General features: G+C 50.6%; 1 protein-coding gene across 1 annotated transcript; it reads right to left on the minus strand.

Moving 5' to 3' along the window:
* Positions 1-493: 493 nt before the first annotated feature.
* On the minus strand, positions 494-7,162 carry PDZK1IP1 (PDZK1 interacting protein 1). The gene is made up of 4 exons (XM_032159075.2): positions 6,969-7,162; positions 4,429-4,537; positions 2,114-2,209; positions 494-955 (listed from the first exon to the last, which is right to left on the minus strand). The coding sequence occupies exons 1-4, from the start codon at positions 7,033-7,035 to the stop codon at positions 883-885; spliced, it is 345 nt and encodes a 114-aa protein (XP_032014966.1). The 5' UTR covers positions 7,036-7,162; the 3' UTR covers positions 494-882.
* Between the last annotated feature and the right edge of the window lie 15,827 nt (positions 7,163-22,989).

The following is a 22,989-nucleotide window of genomic DNA, read 5'->3' on the forward strand; positions in this document are numbered from 1 at the left end:
CGGGGACTTCCAAGAGGGGCGCTACCTGGAGCAAGGGTAGAGTGGGTGAGCTCTCTGGCCCGTGGGCCTCTGACATCCTCTTCCTTCTCTACATACATGAAACTGATCAGCACTAGGGGAACCTAGCTCATATCAGGGTCTGCCCTGCCCTGCCCTGGGAAGCCTTGCCTGGCTGCTCTGGTTGAGAAAAGGGTTTGGCCTGAGGGGACAAGAACCAGCCCATTGGCAGAAATGGGCTCACCTGTCCTGGTCTCCCTGCCTCCCAGTTCTCCCAGGTGTCATCAGACCGTCCCATTTGAGGGTGTTTCACTCTCAAACACCAGAAAAGACATGAACCCTCTCTTACCCTCACCCTGGCCACACACTCTCAGCCCCTCCCCAGCCTGGGCCCCCTCGGTCCCAGCTGTCCTGCGGGCACAGGGGCTTCCTGCATAATCCCCCAAAGCCACTATGACAGAGTCGGAAGGCGACTGTCATGATTCAGAAAGAAAGATGGGGGCTCACTGGAAGTCTGAGGGGCTGTTGCTGAGCCTCAGCCCCAGAAATACAAAAAGTCTTTATTTTGCAGAAATTAGGGCCATTTCCATAGTTATGGGGAAGGAAGTGTGAGCAGGATGGGAGGTGCTGAGGTGACTGTCCCCTCCAGAAGGCTCTTCTGAGCTGAGGGGGAGACCCCAGGGCCACAGCCGAGCCCCAACCTAGACATGGTCTGAGCTCCAACCTTGGCTGGCTATACTTCAGGGGCGGGTAGGGCTGGCGTGGGGCTGGAGGGAGTCAGCCCACTATTGCAGATTCCACACAAAGAAGGAGGTGGCTTGGGTGGTAGCACTGGGCATCCATCCCAGGCGCCTGGGAGTTTTGGGGTTGGAGCCACAGACAAGGTTACATTGGGGTGCTGCGGACCTTGCCTTCCTCCTCAGGCACATTCTCATAGGCATTCTCATGCTCACTGGACCTGAAAGAAGAAGGCATGGGCTGGTGGGTTATCGCTCCTCCCATTCTATCCCCTTCTCCCTGCCCTTTCCTGCACTTGTGACAGTAATAGCTTCCAGAATAAACGCTTGACTCCCAGAAAGGGATTGTCCTGACCACATCTGGGCTTATGCATCCGAGACTGGAGGCCTCTCAGCATCCCCTCCCTGACACCTATCTCCCTCCTCCTGTGGACTGCTCCACCACTGGGTCCTACTGAGCCCATCCCCCACCGAGCCCATCCCCCACTGAGACCATGCTCCACTAAGCCCATCCCCCACTGAGTCCATCCCCCACAGATCCCATGCCCCACTGAGCTCCATCCCCCAGTAAGCTCCATCCCCCACTAAACCCATCTCCCAATAAGCTCCATCCCCCACCAAGCTCCATCCCCCACTAAACCCATCCACACTGAGCTCCATCCTCCACTGAACCCATCCCCACTGAGCCCATTCCCCACTGAGTCCATCCCCTACTGAGTCCATCCTCCCCTGAACCCATCCCCCACTGAACCCATCCCCCACTGAGTCCATCCCCCACTGAGTCCATCCCCCACTAAGTCCATCCTCCATTGAACCCATCCCCACTGAACCCATCCCCCACTGAACCCTTCCCCCACTGAACCCATCCCCCACTGAGTCCATCCCCCACTGAGCCCATTCCCCACTGAGCTCTATCCCCCATTAAGCTCCATCCCTCACTAAACCCATCTCCCGACAAGCTCCATCCCCCACCAAGCTCCATCCCCCACTAAATCCATCCCCCATCCCCCACTGAGTCCATCCCTCAGTGAACCCATCCCCCATTGAGCTGCATCCTCTACTGAGCCTTCCCCTCACTGAGTCCCTCACTCTTTTGATCCTTCCTTAATTGAACCCCTTGTCCCCATTGCCCTATAAGTCCCCTCCACTATGCTGAACCCTACCCTCCCAAGTCTCCGTCCCCTTCTGGAGACTTCGCCCCACACAGAGCCTGCATTTCTCCTACAGAGCCCTGCAGTCCTCACAAAGCCCTCATTGCCTCATTGCTTTTGCCCACGTGAGTCTCCGTCCTCCCCAGCCACCTCCCCCCAGCAGACCCATCTTGAGGTTCTCCTTAGACCCTGGGAGCACAGACTGGGCAGCCCTGCCCTGCACCTCACCTGAAACTGGCCGCCATCGAAGAGTACCTTCCGTCCGTTCCCACCAGGACTCCCTCTGCCTTGTTTCCGACGGTCAGGGTCATGTGCACAGGCTCCCTGGGGACGGGACTCATCAGTGGGGCTCCTCGGTGGGGTCTCCCTCGTCCAAGCAGACCCTATTCTAGGTCCTGGTTCTCACAAGCCCGAAGGCCAGCAACTGCCCTTCCCAGAGCTGTGTGCAGCAGGGCCTGCCAGCCTCGGCTTCCGGCCCCACCCATGGGGTCTCACACTTCCTCCCCACTCCATGGTGGGGGCCAAATATTTGCAAAAGACTTATCCTGAGTCCAACGCCTCTCTCTGTCCCAGATGCCCTCAGTTCAGCCTCCACAGCAGGCCCTGCAGGATGCAGTGTCTGCCCCAAATTTCCCCAGGTCGTGCCTTGGGCAGTGGGCACAGATGTGGTTGGTGGCACTTCAGGCAGAGCTGGGGCAGGTGGAGAAAGTCTATCTGAAGAGCATCCAACAAAAAACCTCCTTGCCTCTTACTCAAGTTTAAACCTCCTGCAGTGTGGACTCTACCTGAAGCCTCCCAGAAGCTGCTCTCATGAGGGTCACAGGGACCCGAACACCTGCTCATTTCCTTAGACATCCCACAGGCACCCCAGACTTAATATGTCTCCAATTAAACTTAGCATCTGCCCCTACATCTGCTCGTCCTCCTGGGTTCTGGGCCTTGGTGAGTGATCTGCCATGAGAAACTTAGATGCCATCCCTGCCTTCCTCCTCTCAAGTTGGCTGCTGTCTGTGACAACCAACTCCCAGGGTGCCCACCTCCTAGACAGCGCTCAGACTCGTCTCTTTACTTCATCCTCTCTGCCACCGCTACAGTCTAGACCCCCTCCTGACCTCATGCCCACCCCCTCACTACTCTCCGGGCCTGCAGACTGGAGACCCCTCCACCGCCACCGTGCATCTGCCACGAGGCAGCCAGGGTCATTCTGCTAAGGCCGTGTCTCATCCCAAAACTGGCTTAAAAACTTGTCACCGGAGGCAGGGCGCGGTGGCTCACACCTGTAATCCCAGCACTTTGAGAGGCTGAGGCAGGCGGATCACGAGGTCGGGAGTTGGAGACCAGCTTGGCCAACATAGTGAAACCTGTCTCTACTAAAAATACAAAAGTTAGCCTGGCGTGGTGTCAGGCACCTGTAATCCCAGCTACTCGGGAGGCTGGGGCAGGAGAACCGCTTGAACCCAGGAGGCAGAGGTTGCAGTGAGCCGAGATCGAGACATTGCACTCCAGCCTGGGCAACAAGAGCCAAACTCCATCTCCAAAGAAAAAAAAAAACAAAAACCAAAAACAAACAAACTTGTCACTGGATTCCTGCTCACTTAGGTAAAGTCCAAAGCTCAGGTCATTGGTGTGCAACAGCCTGGTTGGTCCGGGCCTGCCCACCTCACCAGCCTCATCTCAGGTGTCTCCATCCCTATCTCCACCCACTGAGCCACTGGGGTTTCCTCAGCAACCCTGCATGGGGCTAGCACTCAAGCCACCAGGACACCTTTATGAGATCTGGGAAGAAATGCACCTGGGGACAGAGGCAGCCTTGCCTGAGGGTCCTGACCTGGTGAGTGCAGAGTGAGCTGGATTTCAGCCCACCCACCCTTCACCTGTGTCTCTCTGTCCCCAGCAGCCCTGGTGCCATGCCCCTAACTCGGGACCTGGGTGTACCCTTCCCTCAACTGCAGCGCTCTTCCCACTCCACTCTATCCTGGTAGTGACTCCTCCTCGTTAGTCAGGTTTCAGGATAAACGTGCAATGGGGAAGCCTTCTCTGACCACCCCGGACCAGGTCAGGCCCTGCAGTGTCCTCTGCGCTCTCCCTCAGCAGCAACTCTTGAACTTCTGACAGCTCACTCCAGTCTGAGCCTGTGAGGGCAGGAGGTGTGTCTGTCTCATGCCCTCTCTGTACCACAGCTGCCCCACCCGAAGGAGGGACCTCCCTTTCTAGAGGTCCTTACAGCCCCCATCACAGGCTGGGCCGCTATCCTGGCTCTGCAGAAACACCAAGACTCCAAGAAGAGAAGCCGTTTCCCCAAAGCTCACAGGGAGTGGGTGCCAGAGCTGTGGGGCCCACAGAGCCCAGGTCTGGGAGCCAGCAAGCCTAGGCTCTCATTCTGACTGTCACCAACCCACCCCATGACCTTGAGCCTCAGTTTCCCTTCCACACAGGGGGAGGATTGGACACAGGGTTTCTGAGGCCCTTCTCACCGCTACCAGAGCAAGAGCAGTGGTCCTGGGCCCACCCTGCCTGCTCAGGGACCCTTGGGCAGCACTCACGGCTCCTCCTGGCACCAGAAGTGGTTGACTGCAAAGGCGATTGCAACGAGGACCAGGAACACCGCCACCGCGATGAGGCCCTGCATCCAGGGCTGAAGGTTCCCCAGGCCTAATAAAGGGAGAGGGGCCACAGTGGGGCTGCATGTGCAGGAGAGCGAGGGGCCTCGCTTCCCAAGGGCCCCACCTGTGCTGAAGGCCCTCAGCCAGCTGCCAGGACCAAGGAGACATTCTGGGGCGGCAGGGGTAGGATACGGCCCATCTGACCCACTTATGCATCTTAAGCTCCACTGAGCTTAGGAAAAGGAGGGAGCTGGAGGAACAACAGAGGCTCAGAGAGAAGGGAGTTGGAAGCAGTGAGAAGCCAAAGAGGGAAGAGCCTCAGAGTGCTGTATCTAGGCAGCCCAGAGCCTCTTTCCCTCCCCCAGGTGGGTCACATGCAGCCCCAGGAACCAAAGGGCAGCCCCCTGGACAGCCGGCCTAGGCCTTGCAGCTGGGAGTGGCTCCCAGAAGGCTGAGGAGGACCCAGAGCTGACAAGACTGGTCTGGGATCTAGAAGATCCTGTTCTGTAGCAAGAGGTTTCTCTGGTGGTAGGAAGGGTATGAGAGTGGGAGACTCTCAGGGCTGCTCAGCTGGGGAGATCTGGGGTGCCTGGGGTACCCAGAGAGAGGAGTGGACCAGGACATCTTTAGAGGGGCAGAACGGAGGGGTGAGCTCTACTCTGAGTCTTGGCGACCAGGAAAGAAGCCTCAAAACCTGAGCTCCTTTTGATTCCCCCAGCTGGGTGCCCAGGGACTATGGCCAGAGATTAGGTTGAGGCCCCAATCGTGCACCTTTCTCTACTTTATTTTTTAATAGAGACAGGGTCTTACTATGTTGCCCAGGCTGGTCTCAAACTCCTGGGCTCAGGCAATCCTCTGGCCTTGGCCTCCCAAAGTGCTGGGATTACAGGCATGAGCTATTGCACCAGGTCCCTTCTCTGCTTTTTGACCCTTGACACCAACATAGTCCCTTAAGATTTTCCTGAAGTCCCTGCCTTCAGGCCTCTGCTTCCCCAAAGGACTTTCCTCTTCCCTGGCATCACTGCACTCCATGAGCCCGCAGGAGCTCAGCCCTGTAGAGAAAAGACCCTCAGCGGGGAGAAGTCCCAGCACAAAACACAGGTCAGCAGGAGGCTTCAGAGGGGTCCTGCCTCCAGGCCAGAATATACCTGCATCCCTATATTCTGAGGGACCCAAGCTGGACATGGGAAAACCTTCCTCTGGCTCACTCCTGCTCAAATGTCTTCCTCTGAGTCTACCAAAAGCTCTCCTGTTGCAGTGGAGGCCTGACCTCTCTTCCGAGCCTGGCAGATATTGGGGAGGAGGAAGGAGGCTAGGAACTCTCCGGCCTGCAGTGAGGTCAGACCTCACTTAACTCCAGGGGAAGCAGAAGACACACAGTGGGATTACCCTCAGTTCCACACCTGCCAAAACGCAGTGTTTGGGAGTCATCGTTTCCCTAGGGGTTCAGACTGCTCCCTCAGGTCAGTGGTTGCTCAAGCATGGGGAGTTAGGGCTCAACCCTTGGAGGCCCCTCCCTGTTTCCTCCTAGACCCTGCAGCCAATTCCCTCCAGTCACCCCAGGGACCACAGTCCCTGCTCGTCCTCCCACGTGGGATTAGCACATACAGCAAGGGGCAGTGCCTGGGGCAGGAGAAAGGTGGTCTGAGCCCTGTCCTTTCTTGCCCTGCTGTGTGACTCAACCTCTCTGGTCTGCAGTTCCCCAGAGGGCTTCCAAGACCTGGGAGACGGAGTTGAAGCCGACACACATGAGAGCTCAGGGCGGGGGTGGGAGGGGAGCTCTGGAAGCATCTTTGCCAGTCCTCTCTGGACCAGGTCCCACCTGCAGAGTCCCCAGATTTTGGCTGCAGATGCAGCCTGACAGTGTAGAATGAAAGCCAGACCTTGGGTGTGTTGCTTCACCAGGTGCAAAGCCCTTCTACACCCCTGACCTGGCAGCAGCCCCGGGAGGTGGGCAGGGTGGGGTTTATTGTTCTCATTTTATGGGTGAGAAAACTGAGGCTCAGGAAGGGGCAGTGATTTGCTCAAGGTCACACATCCATTCGGGCAGAGCAGGATGAAGAGCTCAGATATCTGGGGGAGTCACACTGGGCACTGTTCTCTACCCAAGCCCAAGAGGCCGAGACAAAGCCCAAGCCTTTGAGGGGTGGCTTGGGCCCCACTCTCACCCTCCTTGGATCCCCGGGCGCCTTGTACTCAGGATCCAGCCATCCTTTGGGCGATGCCTGCTCTTGGGGCTTGGGCCTCAACTCCTGTTCCTCCCCGAGATCCTAGAACCAACTGCCGCCACTTTTCACTCGTGGAAAACAAGTGACAGGCAGAGACTTGGTTCAGAGGACTCTGCCTTGGGACGTTCTTTCAGCTAGCACAGTCCCCGCTCCCCCTCCAAACTGTAAGTATCAAGACCCTGGGGAGGGCAGCCAGAACACCACCTATCCACCCCTGGGTCTCCCGTGCCCAGCCCTCTCCTCCTGAGCTACCTTGCTGACAGCTGGCAGGTGGCACTGCCGTGAGCAGGCCCAGAATGAGGAGGCCGAGGGCCGACATGGCTGCAGCAGCTCCTAGCCTTGCTTCTGGCCACCGGTGTCTGGGCTCCTGGAGCTGCTGTGGGTCTGCTGGTGTCCGCCTGAAATCAACCTGGGCTCAGTCTGGCCCTGGAGGAGAGGAGCTAGGAAGGAGGAAGGCGAGGGAGGGAGGAGACACGAAGACGGGCGTCGGAGAGAAGCTGCCCTCCCTCCCATAGTAATGAGCTGCCAGGCCTGGCCTCCCCTGGCTGGTGCCCAGCTCACTTGCGCTGGCATTCGAGGTCATCTTCCAGGGGCCAGCTAAGGAGGTGGGTATGAGGACCAAGCAGATGTGGGAGAGTCCCAGCCTCACCTCCACGCCCTGAGCTCCCTTTTCCTGGCAGTGGGGCTGGATTTTAGGGAAAGGGGTGACACACAGTCGCTCCCGCCTTGACTGAGCCCAGTGGGCGGGGCTTCTTGGAAGGCTGACAGTGGGATTAAGAAATATGCTGGCTGGCTCTGGAGCCTGGGGAAAACCCCGGAAGCCCAGAGAAGGCTCAAAGCTGCCAGACTCCCCCGAGAGCCTGGCCTATTTCCTGTTCTCCCCACCACCTGCCCCTGCCCCTCCAAGCCAAACTCTGGGACTCTAATGCTGGGACACACCACGGCTTCAGTGCCTTCCACGCCCTGGCCCAGCCCAGTAGCTTCCTAAATCCACCCCCTCCTGCAAAGATCTCAATAGAGGGCCTGAAGGTCCCAGTCCCCAGCTTTCACAGCCCATGCCCAGGCCCTGACCCAGCACAGCTGACCTAGGCCCAGTTCGGTTCTTCCTCTTGGCCCCAGATGTGGTCCCTGGAAACCGTGCAGGGCCTCAAAGCAAGATACCGACTTGGTCAGAGGCTTCAACACCCAGCTTCAGATCCATCTCCACCCATGGCAGAGGAGAAAATGGGCAAACACAGCCTGCTGTGGGGGAAAAAGGACGGACACCCCAGGTGGCAAGGTGTGATCTGGGACCCGGAAGCCCTAGGCCCATCACCCTCATATCCAAAAGCAGCATTGAGGAAGGCACACCTAGCGCCTGGAACAGGGAGGCCCTGGAACCAGAGCCCTCCAAAGAGGCAAAAGCCTCCCCAGGATCACGTGGTGCCCACCTGGCCCTCCAGCTCAGGGAATGAGAATGGCCAGAGTTCCTGTGCAGGCCCCTGACCAAGGGTCATGCTGGTCTCCTTGCCCCACCCCCCACCCCAGAAGTATGGGAAGCTGAGATGCTGACTCCCTAAAAAGGAGCGGGCCAACTGGAACAAAGTCTTATCAGAGATGGAAGGTCCCCAGGAGCCAGCGCCTGAGCTGAAGGCACCTCCACAGCCTCTCTTCCCTGAAGCCACCAAACTCCTGTTCATCAGGCCTCCTGGGCAGCCCTTCCTATGGCAGGATGATTCTGCCTTCCTGTTCCAGCGGGAGCACTCAAACATCATGCCTCGGGCCTGCTTCCTGTGTGTGTGTGTGTGTGTGTGTGTGTGTGTGTGTGTGTGTGTGTGTGGTGTGTGTGGGTGTGTGTTCACATGCGTGTGCAGTCGGGCCCATTGCCATCCAAAGATGGAGCGTCTCAAGGTGGTCTGGGGGAACTTTGCTCGGAGTTGAGTTATGCCTCCCAAACATGTATATCCTGGCCTCCCTCCCACACCCAACTTGGTGTCCTCAGAATCTTCTAACACAGACCGGAGTAAGCACTGTGCGTGTTAATGAACAGCCAGAGAATCACTGATTGGAATGTAAGGAATGGGGCTGAATTTAACAAACATCTACTGGTGCCTTCTCCAAGAATTTTAAGGAGGGGAGTCACATGGTTAGTTTTGCGTTTGGGAAAACACCTCTCCATGCAGTGTGGAGAGTGAAAGGGGCATGCAAAGGCTGGAGAAGAGGAATCCAGGGATCTACTACAGTGGCCACAACACCAGGGCCTGGACCTGGGCAGGAAGTGCCCGTGGGAACAGATCTGAGCCCTGCTGAAGAGGTAGAGAAGCTGGGGTGTGGCTGCTGGAACACAGTGCCAAGCTGGGAGAATGGGTACAGGCAGGAGGCAGGGCTTCAGGTGACTCCCAGGTTTCTGGCGTAGGCAGCTGTGTAGATGCTGGTGCCTCAGTAGGGGCCAGAGCAAGTTTGGGGGGTGGGAGGATTGATGAGCTACAGATTTTGAGGTATTATGCTCGCAGTGCCTGTGGACTTTCCAGAGGGAGACATCTGGAAGGCCGCAGAATCCCTGGGTCTGGAGTGGAACATCTGGGAGCCGTCTGCAGCACAGGGATGGTAACTGAGGCCTGGGAGCTCATGGTCTCCCCAGTGTGTGTAGCGGGGGTAGGGGTGTTGAGAGGAGAGCACAGAAAGAAGGAGACACGGCCCCAGCACACAAAGGTCTTTCAAAGGAGGAAACAGGAGGAAGCAACCCCAGGAAAGTGGGGTGTCCCAGGAGCCAAGCAAGGACAGACTTAAGGAGGGCGGGGGGTCACAGCTGTGCCACCCCCTCCAACCAGTGCCCTCAGCACTCAAGTCCCAGGTTCTGCCTTCCTCACCCCAGTATCCTCCACTTCCCTGAAAAATCCAGAGGAAGGAAAGGATCCCCTGGGCTGTGCTTTGGGAGTGGTTGGGGAAGGGGATGAACAGGAAGGACATCAGGTGATCAACAGGAGGAAAACATCCCTCCTGGGTCAAAGTCCCAAGCTTTAGAGCAAAACAAGTTGTTCCAGAAAAGAGGGGGCATGGGTGGACACTTGGCTTTGAGGCCGGTCCTCCTCCCTGGAGGTCTTCACACGGGTGGAGGGTCATCTTCCCAGCTGTATGGACACAGCCCTGATCCCCATGGTAACAAGGTGGGCCCCCCTACTGGTCTGGCTGGGGCCCAGGGTCTGGACTAAGGTCTCAGCAGCCCCACAGGGCTGCACCATGTGTCCTGAGCAGCTGTTCCATCAACGTTCAGTTCCTCCTTCCTGTTCCAGCCCAGCTGTCACCCAAAACCATCAGGCCCCTTAGACAAGCCCTCCATCCAGCTAGACCTTAAGCGATTGCCCTTCAGAAAAGCCAAAGTGGGCCTGAACTTCCTTCCCAACTCCATCTTGTCAGCCATTCCACTCACTGCCAGCAGGTGGCAGTGTCTAGCTCCAATACCAGACAGGTGTGCAGGGAGCCAGTTTGCTGCTGAAGATGCTGCAACTTCCCCTCCCTCCAGCCCCCGCTTTTGCCCTCCTCCAGGGGTGGTCTGAAGAAAGGGACGGTGGACACTGACATGTAGATAGTCTGGGAACAGCATACAGGGCGTGCTCAGGGCTCTGACATAGGGCAGTGTGGCGGACTACATTGTTAAGGAAGGCATCCTGGAGGAGGTAATGCTGGCAAAGTTAGCCAGAGTGTTGTACTCGGCAGATAGCCTGGGGAGAGGAATCCAGGCAAAGAGCTTAGCCTGAGAAAAAGTACAGAGAACATTCAAGAAGGGTGTTTAGAACACAGATATAAAAGCTTTCTTTTTTTTCTGATGGTGTCTCTCTCTGTCACCCAGGCTGGAGTGCAGTGGTTCAATCTTGGCTCACTGCAACCTCTGCCTCCTGGGTTCAAGCCATTCTCTTGCCTCAGCCTCCTGAGTAGCTGGGATCACAGGCGCCCGCCACCACGCCAAGCTAATTTTTGTATTTTCAGTAGAGACGAGGTTTCACTATGTTGGCCAGGGTGGTCTCAAACTCCTGACCTGAGGTGATCTGCCCACCTCAGCCTCCCAAAGTGCTGGGATAACAGGTGTGAGCCACCGCGCCCAGCTCTTTACTCATTCTTATAATACTTCATCTTCTTAATATCATTGCTGTAAGCCAGAGAGCTCCTGGAGACCTTGTTTTATTCTTTCAAACGTATCTTGCTTAAGCCCTTTTATGGCATTCATTGGCCCTTAAAATAATAGGCAAACTTCTTTGCATGGGTTTGAGGGCACAGGCAATCTTCCCTTACCCACCTCTCCAGCCTGATCTGGCCCCGGAGCCTCCTGTCACTTCCTAACAAAAGCCAAGCTCTTTCCCACATCAGAGACTCCTCTCTACTTGCTCTTTTCTCTGCCTGGAACAGTCTTCCACTCCTATTTGCCCAGCAAACTGATCTTCCTTTACATCCCTTTCTTCAGGAACACTTCTTTACTTCCTTTCTCTCCCATTTGAAGTCACTCCCTTCTACGAGTCTCCTTTGCTCATCTCCTCACAGCTAGGATCACAAGTTGCAATTACACACTGATTTGTATGTTTACTCATTTAATAACTGTCTCCATGGAGGGAAGGTATCATGTCTATCTCTCCCTCACCACCCAGTACTGAGCACAGTGCCTGAGTACACACTCGACACACATTTTATGAAATTAAATGTCAGTATATGCAGTGCCTACCACTGGCCTGACAAAGAGCAGAAGCTCAGAGAAAGGTTGTTCAATGAATAAAACATTTTAGATGTAGTTGAGTCCTTGTCTCTCTCCACTCGCTAGCTGTGGGGCAAGGACTGTGTCTGATTCATCTGTGTATGTGAAGGAGAAGACAAGGCAACCATTCCTCTGACAGTTAGAGCTGTTCAGCCTGAAATGAGGGTGTCCTGGAGGGTGAGCTCTCCATCCCTAGACATTAAGAGCAGAGGCCATGGACCAGGTCACCCAACAAGGTGTCTGCAAAAGGGGTTTGTCTTAGTCTCTTTGTTCCACTTTAATAAAATACCCTAGACTGGGTAATTTATAAAGAACAGAAATTTACTTTCTGACAGTTCTGGAGGCTGGGAAGTCCCAGATCAAGGCACTAGCAGGCTTGGCATCTGGTGAGAGCTGCCCTCTGCTTCCAAGATGACACATCTTGCTGTGCCCTTACACGGTGGGAGGGATGGAAGGGTGAAAGGAGAAAGGACACTCCCTTCAACCCCGTTTTTGAGAACACTAATCCATTCACAGGGGTGAAGCCCTCCTGACTTAACCCCTTTCCAAGAGGTCCCAGCTCTCAATATCACCACCTTGGGGTTTAAGGATTTTTTTGTTTTTTTGGTTTTCTTTGAGACAAAGTTTTTGCTCTCGTTGTCCAGGCTGAAGTGCAATGGCGCAATCTCAGCTCACTGCGACCTCCCGCTCCTGGGTTCAAGTGATTCTCCTACCTCAGCCTCCTGAGTAGCTGGGATTACAGGCCCCCACCACTATGCCCAGCTAATTGGGGTTTAAATTTTAACGTATGAATTTTAGAGGGACATACACTGAAACTGTAGCAGGGTTGTAGCCCTTCCAGGTCTGGAGCCTATGGTCCTGTGATTCCGTTAACAGACTATGATAGCTTTTCATATTTTAATAAGGTCCCAAAGAAGCAGGCTGGTTAGGACTGTGGTGAGCCCCTCTCCTCTCAGACTTAAGAATTCATTCACCTGGCTCCCCTTCATGTAACACTCCCTTCCCAGAGGGCCGTGGACAGAACTCTAGCTCATGAACATGGACAGGGAAACATTATATCTGTATTTCACTAACCTCTAACTTAAATTTACCACTTTCCACCAGATGTGGTGGCTCACGCCTGTAATCCCAACACTTTGAGAGGCCGAGGCGGGTGGATCACCTGAGGTCAGGAGTTCGAGACCAGCCTGGCCACAATGGTGAAACCACATGTCTACTAAAAATACAAAAATTAGCCAGGCATGGTGGTGGGCACCTGTAGTCCCAGCTACTGGGGAGGCTGACACAGGAGAATCACCTGAACCCATGAGGCAGAGGTTGCAGTGAGCCAAGATCACACTATTGCACCCAGCCTGGGCGCCAAGAGCAAAACTCCATCTCAAAAAACAAAAAATAAAAATAAATAAAATTTACCATTTTCTTCCATAGGATGAAGGCAACAAACTACAGACTATGGTATTTTCATATCACCATATAATTATTGCAGATATCTAGATATATCTTATGCTCACCACTATAGAAGTACAATAGTCATTGGACCTTCCACAAGATCTTGTTGTTGAATACATTATAAATGGACACATAAATCACTATATTACAAACTTATATTTTCAGTATTTTGATAAGTACATTTCAATATAACTGACTTCCTTTGCAATGCTATGCATTTTGTTTTATGCACTTAAAAACATTATTGTGAGAGGCCGGGCATGGTGGCTCACATCTGTAATCACAGTACTTTGGGAGGCGGAGGCGGGCGGATCATCTGAGGTCAGGAGTCTGAGACCAGCCTGGGCAACATGGCGAAACCCCGTCTCTACTAAAAATAACAAAAATTAGCTGGGAGTGGTGGCACGTGCCTATAGTCCCAGCTACTCAGGAGGCTGAGGCAGAAGAATTGCTTGAACCTGGAAGGCGGAGGTTACAGTGACCTGAGATCGTGCCATTGCACTGTGGCCTGGGTGACAGAGTGAGACTCGGTCTCAAAAATATATTAATTAATTAATTTAATTTATCAATAAATAAAAATATTACTGTGAGAAGGGGTCCTTAGGCTTCATCAGACTGCCCAAGGGTTCCATGGCACAAAGAGGGTTAAGTCCTGGCTCACCAGGAGCCTAAGGCATATCTGCTCAAAACAATGCCATGTGATCTTAAGGTCAGACCTGGAGGAAGATTGGCAGCTCTCTGGACAGAGGCTTTCTGGAGCACAGAGCTAGGTTCTATGATCATATTGAATGGGTGCTCACGCCCACAGGGGCTCCACTGTCTGGGAGCTGGAAGGGGCAGAAAGCACCAGCCCAGAGCCAGCCAAGCCAAGGAATGCACTGGCTGTGACTCCTGGGTCCTAGGCGACCCCACTGGGCTGGGGAGATTTATGGCCAGGACCCCACAGTGGGGGAAGATCAATCAACCCATCCTGCTGCCCACTCACCCAGCCAAGAAATTCAAGGGCTGGCCCCACGCCAGAAGCCCAGCCTGCCAGCAGAGGTCCCAAAGCCAAATCTTACCCTACTGGTTCCAAGCACATCCCTTCCCTACCCAGGGCTCCAGGGCAGCAGTGGAAGCAAGCTGGGAGTACTGGGTTCTAGAATCAGTCTCTTCAAGCCTGAAAGCTCATTCTAAATAATGTAATCTTGCTCCTTATTTTTCAGCTGGGGAAATTGTGACCCAGAAATGGACAGTCATCAACTAAAAGTCACAGAGCAAGTCAATGGGAGAGATGGGGCTAAACCCCGGGGGTCCCTATGTCCAGCCCAGGGTTCAGTCCCTCTGTCAAGCACCTGCTTTCTCAAATAACATCCTAGCTTTCTTTCATTCATTCACTCAACACATGTTTAGTGGCTACTATGGGACTGGAAATACAGTAGCCCTTATCTGAAATGCTTGGGACCAGAAGTGTTTCAGACTTTTTATTTTTTCTGATTTTGGAGTATTTGTATACACATAGTGAAATATCTTGGGGATGGGACCCAAGTCTGAGCATGAAATTCATTTGTTTCCTATACACCTTATACACATAGCCTAAATTTTTAGACTATTTTAACTAATTTTGTATGTGAAACAAAGTTTTGTTCTTTTTTTGAGATGGAGCTTGCTCTGTTGCCCAGGCTGGATATAGTGGGATACTTGGCTCACTGCAACCCACCCGGTTTTTCACTGTGTTAGTCAGGATGGTCTCTATCTCCTGGCCTCGTGATCCACCCACCTTGGCCTCCCAAAGTGCTGGGATTACAGGCGTGAGCCACCGCGCCCGGCCTTGACTGTGTTTTGTCTATGACCCGTCACATGAGATCACATGTGAAATTTTCCACTGGTGGCATCATGCTGATGCTCAAAAAGTCTCGGATTGAGAAGCATTTCGGATTTCAGATTTTTGGATTAGGGATGCCCAACCTGTAGAGAATAAGATCAAGATTACACTAGACAGTTTTGTAATTACAGTTGCAGTAAATGTTTCAAAGGGAAGGTACAGTTGCTAAAAGTACATAAAAGAGTTTGCCATCTAGTCTAGGAGGTCCGGAAAAGGTAGTATGAAGTCTAAGATTCATTCATTGAACAAATAATTATTGACAGCCTCCTGTGGACCAGGCACTGTTCAAGATGCTAGGGATACAGGAACGAACAAAACAAAACCCCCGCCTTTATAGAAATGACATTCTAGAGGGGTCAGCCAGGAAACAGACAGATAAAACAGTGCCGATAACCATATGGAAAAATTCAGGATCAGGAAAATGGTGGGGGGCTACAAGAAGAGGTTGTGTTATTTTATACAGATTCTCAGGGAAGGCGCCTCTAAGAAGTGACATTTGAGCCAAGAGTTGAAAGTGAGGAAGTAAGATGTTCAGCCGTGGGTGGGGGAAGACCCCAGGCAAGGAGACAGACAAGTGCAAAGGCCCTGAGGAAGGAGGCTGGAGGGAGTCAGTGTGGCTGAAGGGAGTGCAGGGAGAGTGGAGGAGAGGAGGTTGGAAAGCAAGGGCGTGGCCCCCTCATCTGGCGTGTTGTGAGTGGTTGTAAGGACTCTGGCTTTTACTCCAATGAGACCAAAGAGCTACTGGAGGGATCTGAGCCCACGAGACATGATTTGACTGCCATGTGGAGAAGAGACAGTGGGAGCAAGAAGAGAGAACAGGGTGGCCGGAAGGAGCCTTCTGCAGTGCTCCAGGTGAGGGGCAAGGACACCTCAAGGAAACCGGGATCTGGAGCAGCCGTGGAGCTGAGGATCCGTGCTCTGAGTCTAGATGTATTTTGAGGGTAAACCCAGTCTGGTCTGGAATGTGAGAGGAAGACAGAAGCCAAGAATGGTTCTGAGGTTTTTAGTCTGCTCAGCTGGAACAGACTGAGGTGGAGAAGATTGCAGGAGGAGGAGGCTATTTTCTGAAGGAGAGGCAGGATTCACGAGTTTGGTTTGGAGAAAGGAATGTGAGTCTGCAGGTCAGAACTGAGGTCCAGGCTGGAGACGTACGTTTGGGACATGTGGGTGCAGCCGTGGAGGCACTCCTCTAGGACCTAGAGAGAGAAAATCTGCAACCACTGGGGTTGGTGAGTGGTGTGGAAGAGAGCACCTCCAGATTGGGGGGAGCAGGGAGGGAAAGTCACACCACACAGTGAGCTGATGGGAGATGGGCCTGGCTGGAGAGCAGAGGGTGGTCAGGAAAGAGGTCTCGAGAGCCTTGCAGGACCTAAGAGATGCGGTCTTCACCTTACAGATAATACAGATAATACAGGTTTTAGGCAAAGATGCGATGTGGGAAAGTCTTGCATTTTGCAAGCTCTCTCCAACCGCAGCTGGAAGAATGGGCCGAACAGGAAAGTGGGCAGTGAGCAGGCTGTGGAAGGGATCCAGGAGAAGGATGGTGGTGCCCTGGGTTAAAACAGTGCACAGAGAGAACTGGAGGATGGAAGAGCAATATAAGGGGTACAAGTGGCAGGATAAGCCAGCTGCATAGACGCAGAAGTGAGATATTCAAAAGACTACAATCAAGGAGGTGCCTCGTCTTCTGATTCACACAGTGCTTGGAACTTGGTGCCTTTTTTTTTTTGAGATTAAATCTCTCAGGGGCTGGAGTGCAGTGGCGCAATCTCGGCTCACTGCAACCTCCGCCTCCTGGGTTCAAGCAATTCTCCTGCCTCAGCCTCCCGAGTAGCTGGGATTACAGGCGCCTGCCACCACGCCTGGCTAATTTTTGTATTTTTAGTAGAGATAGGGTTTCACCATGTTGGCCAGGCTGGTCTCGAACTCCTGACCTCAGGTGATCCGCCTGCCTTGGCCTCCCAAAGTGCTGGGATTACAGGAGTGAGCCACCGCACCCGGCCGGTGCTATTTTTTAAACTAGAGGAAACTAGAAGAGCAGCAAGCTGGGATTGAGGAGAGGGCATGTATTTATTCATCTAACACACCTTTCGTAAGTGTCTTCCTGTGCCAAGCACTGTTCTAAAGCACCATAGCTCCACAGCCCTGCCAAAGGGAGCTCACAGGTTAGTGGGTGCAGTGAGCAAAGAGCAATGCGCCGATGACGATGAGTCCCAGTGTGGACAGGCTGTTTGCAGCACCCGGAGGACATCTCAGGACGCAGCTCCATGTTTTGATCTGGCATTCCTGGGAGAGATCTGCGCTGGAAATAGAGGCTTGGAATTCAACAGCTTATGGATGGTGACTGAGGCCTCCGGCAGGGATGACACGGTCCAGGATAGGGGGATGAGAAGCTGGGCTAACACCCGCCCTAAGCAACACCTTAAATGGATGGGGAGGGGGTATCTAGCTGAACTGAGGAGAAAATAAAGAAGCAATATACATTGTCTTCTAGACCACTTAGGGTAAGACTACAAGCATTGGCCATGCCTCACATTTCAGGGCATGTGGAGTCATGGAACTGATTTCATTTAACATTTTAATTAACTAAAACTGTTTTCTTCCCTTGTTACTAATTTTGCCTTTAGTCTGTTAAATACTTGGAGGAGCTGAAATTTCCAGCCTGAAGAGTAGCAGTCTCAGAGGCCTCTGTCTCCAGGTATCTGCAGGGCTGCACCAGATCAGAGAGAGAAACTGTGTTCTGTGCCCGCTGAGCATGGAGCTGAGGATGATGAAAAGAGTCACTAGGAGGCTGGATTTGGTTCAGTGAGAGAAAGTTGTCTAGTGATGACAGAGATGACCATGAAAGGTGGTGAGCTTCCCATTCCCAGAGGTATGTCAGTAGAAACCTTGAGCTTCCAGAAGGAGGTAGAGCACAGCAAGAGGCAGAAAAAGGGCGAATGGACTTAATGCTGGAATCTCTGAGGCCCAGGAAGGTGAGCTGGGGATCGAGATCCTCACCGACCTCTAGCTGTGTGACCTAAGCAAGTCTCTTTCCTTCTCTGGGCCTTTGTATCCCAGTAATACTCCGTTGGATTGGTCAGAGGACAATGCATCTAAATGCCTTACAGCAATGGATAGTTAGTTGCAAACTGGTGGAAGCACCCTGGTCTAAACAGGGTGTCAAGTGTTTAGGCCATACTGCCCTGTCCCAAACCAATCTCTTCTCAGAACAGAAGCCCCAGCAGGGCAGTGAGAGGTGTTGCAGGCATGTTTTGCCAGCCACACATTGGACACCCCTTGCTCAGTCAAGAAGCCACATCCAAACCCTCGGACCCTTTCACACTTGGAGCTTTTGTTTGAAAGGTCAGACTTCAACCCTCAAAATGAAGATGACTTTAAAAAGCTGGAGATGGACCAAAAAGTAAACAAAATGCAATTACAATTTCATAGATGGAAAATACAACAAATTTTTTTAAAAAGAAGAAGGAAATAAAATAATACATAAATGGGTGATCTGGGCTGAGTCTGTGATTTTTTCTCCTCTTTCTGTTCTTTCCAGAGTTTCTATAATAAAGATTATTTAGTTGAGGGGAGGGACAAATTTGTAGTTTCCAAGTAAACAAAATAAGTGTGCATTAAAAGACAAAATTAAGTCATTTTTCCAGATTTTTACTAATGCCTTTACATAGCCCAAAAGTTGAACCAGAGGCCCTCTTTGCCAGAGAATCTGTCCACGGCCAGGCGGGGCTGCTAGGGCCCAGTCTGCCTGCTTTCTGTAATTGGCGGCTGCCCCTCCCACACTCTTCCACAGAGGCTTCCACGTGCCAGCACACACACAAGAGACAGTTGTGGTCCTGCCTCCAGCACAGTGTGGTGAGAGAAGCATGTAACTTCTTGAAGAAATGCTCACTATGTGCCAGGCACTGTGCAAGGTACTTTGGATTCCCCACAATATAAGGTGAGTGCTATATCCCCATTTTACTGATAAGAACACTGAGGTTCAGAGGAATTAAGCTCAGAAAGCAGAATTTTAACCCAAGTCTATTTGATTCCAAAGCAGAAATTGACATTTTAACCCGTCTATTTGTTTCCAAAGCTCTTAAGCATTATATTACACTATCTCCTCACATTTAAAATAATTGCTATTAAACAGTGAGCGCTGTGAAGGAGGCATATAATCTGAATGCCAGGAATGGAGTCATTAAGTTCTTCTGGGAGAAGGGAAAACCAGGGAAAGCTTCCAGGAAGAGGTGACATTTGAACTGAGCTTTGAAAGATGATTAAGAATTTATCAGAACATAGCATATAACCTGACAGAGCAGATGTTCAGTAATTTTTAATTAAATTAACTAATAAAGATAGTAACATTTACAGATGAAATAATATGAAGTTTCAGATTTGCTTCATAATAAGCCATTGTGGGGAGAGGGAGCATGGGGACAGATAGAAGTATAGGCAAAACAAGATTACTCACATGTTGACAACTGCTGAAACTGGATTCATGCCATTTATTATTCTCTACTTTGATATATGTTTGAAAATGTCCATAATAAAAAATTTAAGACAATTTTAAAAGATGCTTAGTGTTGGCCGGGAGTGGTGGCTCAGGCCTGTATTCCCAGTACTTTGGGAGGCCAAGGCAGGTGGATCACCTGAGGTCAGGAGTTCGAGACCAGCCTGGCCAACACGATGAAATCCCATCTCTACTAAAAATACAAAAATTAACCGGGGAAGGTGGGGCGTGTCTGTAATCCCAGCTACTCGGGAGGCTGAGGCAGGAGGATTGCTTGAATCTGGGAGGCAAAGGTTGTGAGCCGAGATCACAACACTGCACTCCAGCCTAGGCAACAGAGGGAGACTCCGTCTCAAAAAAAAAAAAAGAAAAATGCTGAGTGTTCACTCTAACTAGACTTTGACCTCTTTCAAAAATACATGAAAGCTAAAGGTAAGTATCTTGAAAAACAAAAAACAAAAAAAAAAGAAGGGAGGGGGAAGACAGGAAGGGAAGAAGGGAAGGAAAGGAGGAGAGAGGTGGGATGGAGGAGCACAAAAGAAGAAATTGTATCAATAAGGCAATCTCATTTATAATAGCTACAAAAATTAAAATAAAATACCTAGAAATAAATTTAACTAAGGAAGTAAAAGACCTCTACAAGGAAAACTACAAAATACGCATCAAAGAAATTGAAGAGGACACAAACAAATGGAAAGACATCTTATGCTCATGGATTGGAAGAATTAATATTGTTAAAATGACAATAGTAATTGAAAGTAATTTATACATTCAATGCAATCTCTATCAAAATACCAAGATATTTTTCACAGAAATAAAAAAATCTAAAATTCATATGGAACCAAAAAGGAGCCCAAACAGCCAAAGCAATCCTAAGCAAAAAGAACAAAGCTGGAGACATTACACTACTTGGCATTAAAATATATTACAAAGCTATAGCAACCAAAACAGTGTGGTATTGGTATAAAAATACATACATAGACCAATGGAACAGAACAGAGAACCCAGAAATAAACTGATATATTTATAGTCACCTGATTTTCAACAAGGATGCCAGGAACCTACATTGGGAAAAGGATACCCTCTTCAATAAATGGTGCTGGGAAAATTGGACATCTATATTCAGAAGAATGAGATTGTACTCCTATCTCTCACCATATACAAAAATCAACCCAAGATGGATTAAAGACTGAAACATATGGCCTAGAACTGCAAAACTACTAGAAGAAAACATAGGAGAAACACTTCAGGTTGATTGATCTAGGCAAAGACTCTATGGCTAAGATTCCAAAAGAACAGGCAATTAAAACAAAAATAGGCAAATGGGACTATATTAAACTTGAAGGCTTATCTACAGAAAAAAAAAGTGAAGAGACAACCTACAGAATGGGAGAAAATATTTGCAAACTATTCATTTAACAAGGAACTATATCCAGAATATACAAGAAACTCAGGAGCAAAACAAGAAACAATATCATTAAAAAGTGGGCAAAGGATCTGAATAGACATTTCTCAAAAGAAGATATACTAACGGCCAACAGGCATATGAAAAAATGTTCAACATCACTAATCATCAAGGAAATGCAAATCAAAACCACAATGAGATATCATCTTACCCCAGTTAGAATGACTATTATCAAAAAGACAGAAAATAACAGATGCTGGCAAGGCTGCAGAGAAAAGAGAACTCTTATACACTATTGGTGAGAACGTAAATTAGAACAGTGTTTATGGAAAACAGTATGGAGATTTCTCAAAAAACTAAAAACGGAACTACCATATCATCCAGCGAGCCCACTATTGGGTGTTTATCCAAAGGGAAAAAAATCAGTATATCAAAGAAATACATGCATCCTCATGTTTATTGCAGCACTATTCACAATAGCGAAGACATGGAATCGACTTGTGTCCATCAATGAAAGAATGGATAAAGAAAATATGGTGAATACACACAATGGAATACTATTCATCCATAAAAAAGGGTGAAATCCTGTCATTTGCAGGAACGTAAATGGAACTGGAGGTCATTATGTTAAGTAAAATAAGCCAGACACAGGAAAACAGATATTTCATGTTCTTATTCATATTTGGAAACTTAAAAAAAATTGATCTCATGCAGGTAAAGTAGAATGATAGCTACCAGAGGCTGAGAAAGGTGTGTGAGATGAAGAGAGGTTGGTTAATGGGTACGAACATCCAGTGAGATAGAAGGAATAAGTTCTACTGTTCAATAGCAGAATAGGGTGACTACAGCTAACAACAGCGTATTGCATATTTCAAAATAGCGGCCAGGCATGGTTGTTCAAGCCTGTAATCCCAGCACTTCCTAGCACCTTGAACCCCTGTCTTCCCCATTATCCAGCACTCCACATCTCCCCACTCTTCTCCTCCTTCTCTGGTTGCTCCTTCTGTCTCCTTCAGCTGTTTCTCTCCCCTTGCCCAGCTTTGAGGTGCTGCATTCCTCAGAAATCTTGTTCCACTTCTCCTTCCACACCCTCTTGGTGGGTGAATCCCAGGAAGTAAATTACCACCTCTATGTTGATAACTTCCAATTCTATATTTACAGGCTTGGTATTTCTGCAGAGTTTCAAGTCTGCATATCCAACTATGTTGTCAACATCTCCACTTGATTTCACAGACATCTCAAGCTCAGCATACCCAGAGTGAATTTACTCTTTCCCCTAAGCCTGCTCCTCTCCTTGTACCCCCTGTTGTTCTGTGTTCCTCAGTAAATGGCACCACCATATAACTGGTTGCTCAAATTAGAAAAATTGACACCATCCTTGGGAGGCTGAGGCTGGTGGATCACCTGAGATCAGGAGTTTGAGGCCAACCTGGCCAACAGGTGAAACTCCATCTCTACTAAAAATACAAAAATTAGCTGAACGTGGTGGTGGGCGCCTGTAATCCCAGCAACTTGGGAGGCTGAGGAGGAGAATCACTTGAATCTGGGGGGGTGGAGGTTGCAGTGAGTCAAGATCGTGCCATTGCACCCCAGCCTGGGTGACAAGAGCAAAACTCTGATTCAAAAAAAAAAAAAAAAAAAAAAATAGCTAGAAAAGAGGATTTGAAATGCTCCCAACACAAAGAAATGACAAATACTCGAGGTGATGGATGCCCTAAATACCCTGCCTTGATCATTATACAGCCTATGCATGTAACGAAAATCACGTGTGCCCCATAAATATGTACAAATATTATGTATCAATAAAAATAAAATTAAAAAGGAGAAATTACAATAGTACATATGGGTTACAGAGCTTGAGTTTTGAAATGGAACACATATAAGTTGGGATCCGGTTCTGCATTTTCCTTGTGGTGTGACTTTAGTGAGTCCCTTGCCCCCTTGGGTTTTAGTTTATCCATCTAAATAATGCGGGTGATAATAGGATAAACAAACCCTCCTCCTGGGTTTGTTGGGGGAGTGAGGTGAGAAGGTGCTAGAAAGCACTTGGCATAGTGCTCACTGAATGGCGGCAGGTGACCCAGCCCTGTCTGCATTATACACCATCCAAGTGCAGATCTCTCCCAAAGTTACATTTCCAGCCCAGACCACTCCGCTGACAGAGTCTCAAACATAAGCTGTTCTGAACTGAGCTCCTGAGCTCACCCCACTGAAAACGAGCTCCTCCCACAGCCTTCCCGCTTAGTATGCGGTGTTCCGGCCCCCCGGCGATCCAGAGGAAGGATTTTGACTTTCCTCTCTGACGCTTTCCACACTGGATCCATCAGTAGATCCTCT

This window comes from Hylobates moloch, unplaced genomic scaffold (genome assembly GCF_009828535.3).
Source record: "Hylobates moloch isolate HMO894 unplaced genomic scaffold, HMol_V3 SCAFFOLD_8, whole genome shotgun sequence".
Classification (NCBI taxonomy): Eukaryota; Metazoa; Chordata; class Mammalia; order Primates; family Hylobatidae; genus Hylobates; species Hylobates moloch.

Bases quoted from the DNA above. Each gene is read 5' to 3' on its own strand.
- PDZK1IP1 (XM_032159075.2), bottom strand. From the start codon at position 7,035: ATGTCGGCCCTCGGCCTCCTCATTCTGGGCCTGCTCACGGCAGTGCCA. The intron at 4,538-6,968 runs GTAGCTCAGGAG...TCCCTTTATTAG, and splicing joins ACCTGCCAGCTGTCAGCAAG to GCCTGGGGAACCTTCAGCCC. The intron at 956-2,113 runs GTGAGGTGCAGG...TTCTTCTTTCAG, and splicing joins TCGATGGCGGCCAGTTTCAG to GTCCAGTGAGCATGAGAATG.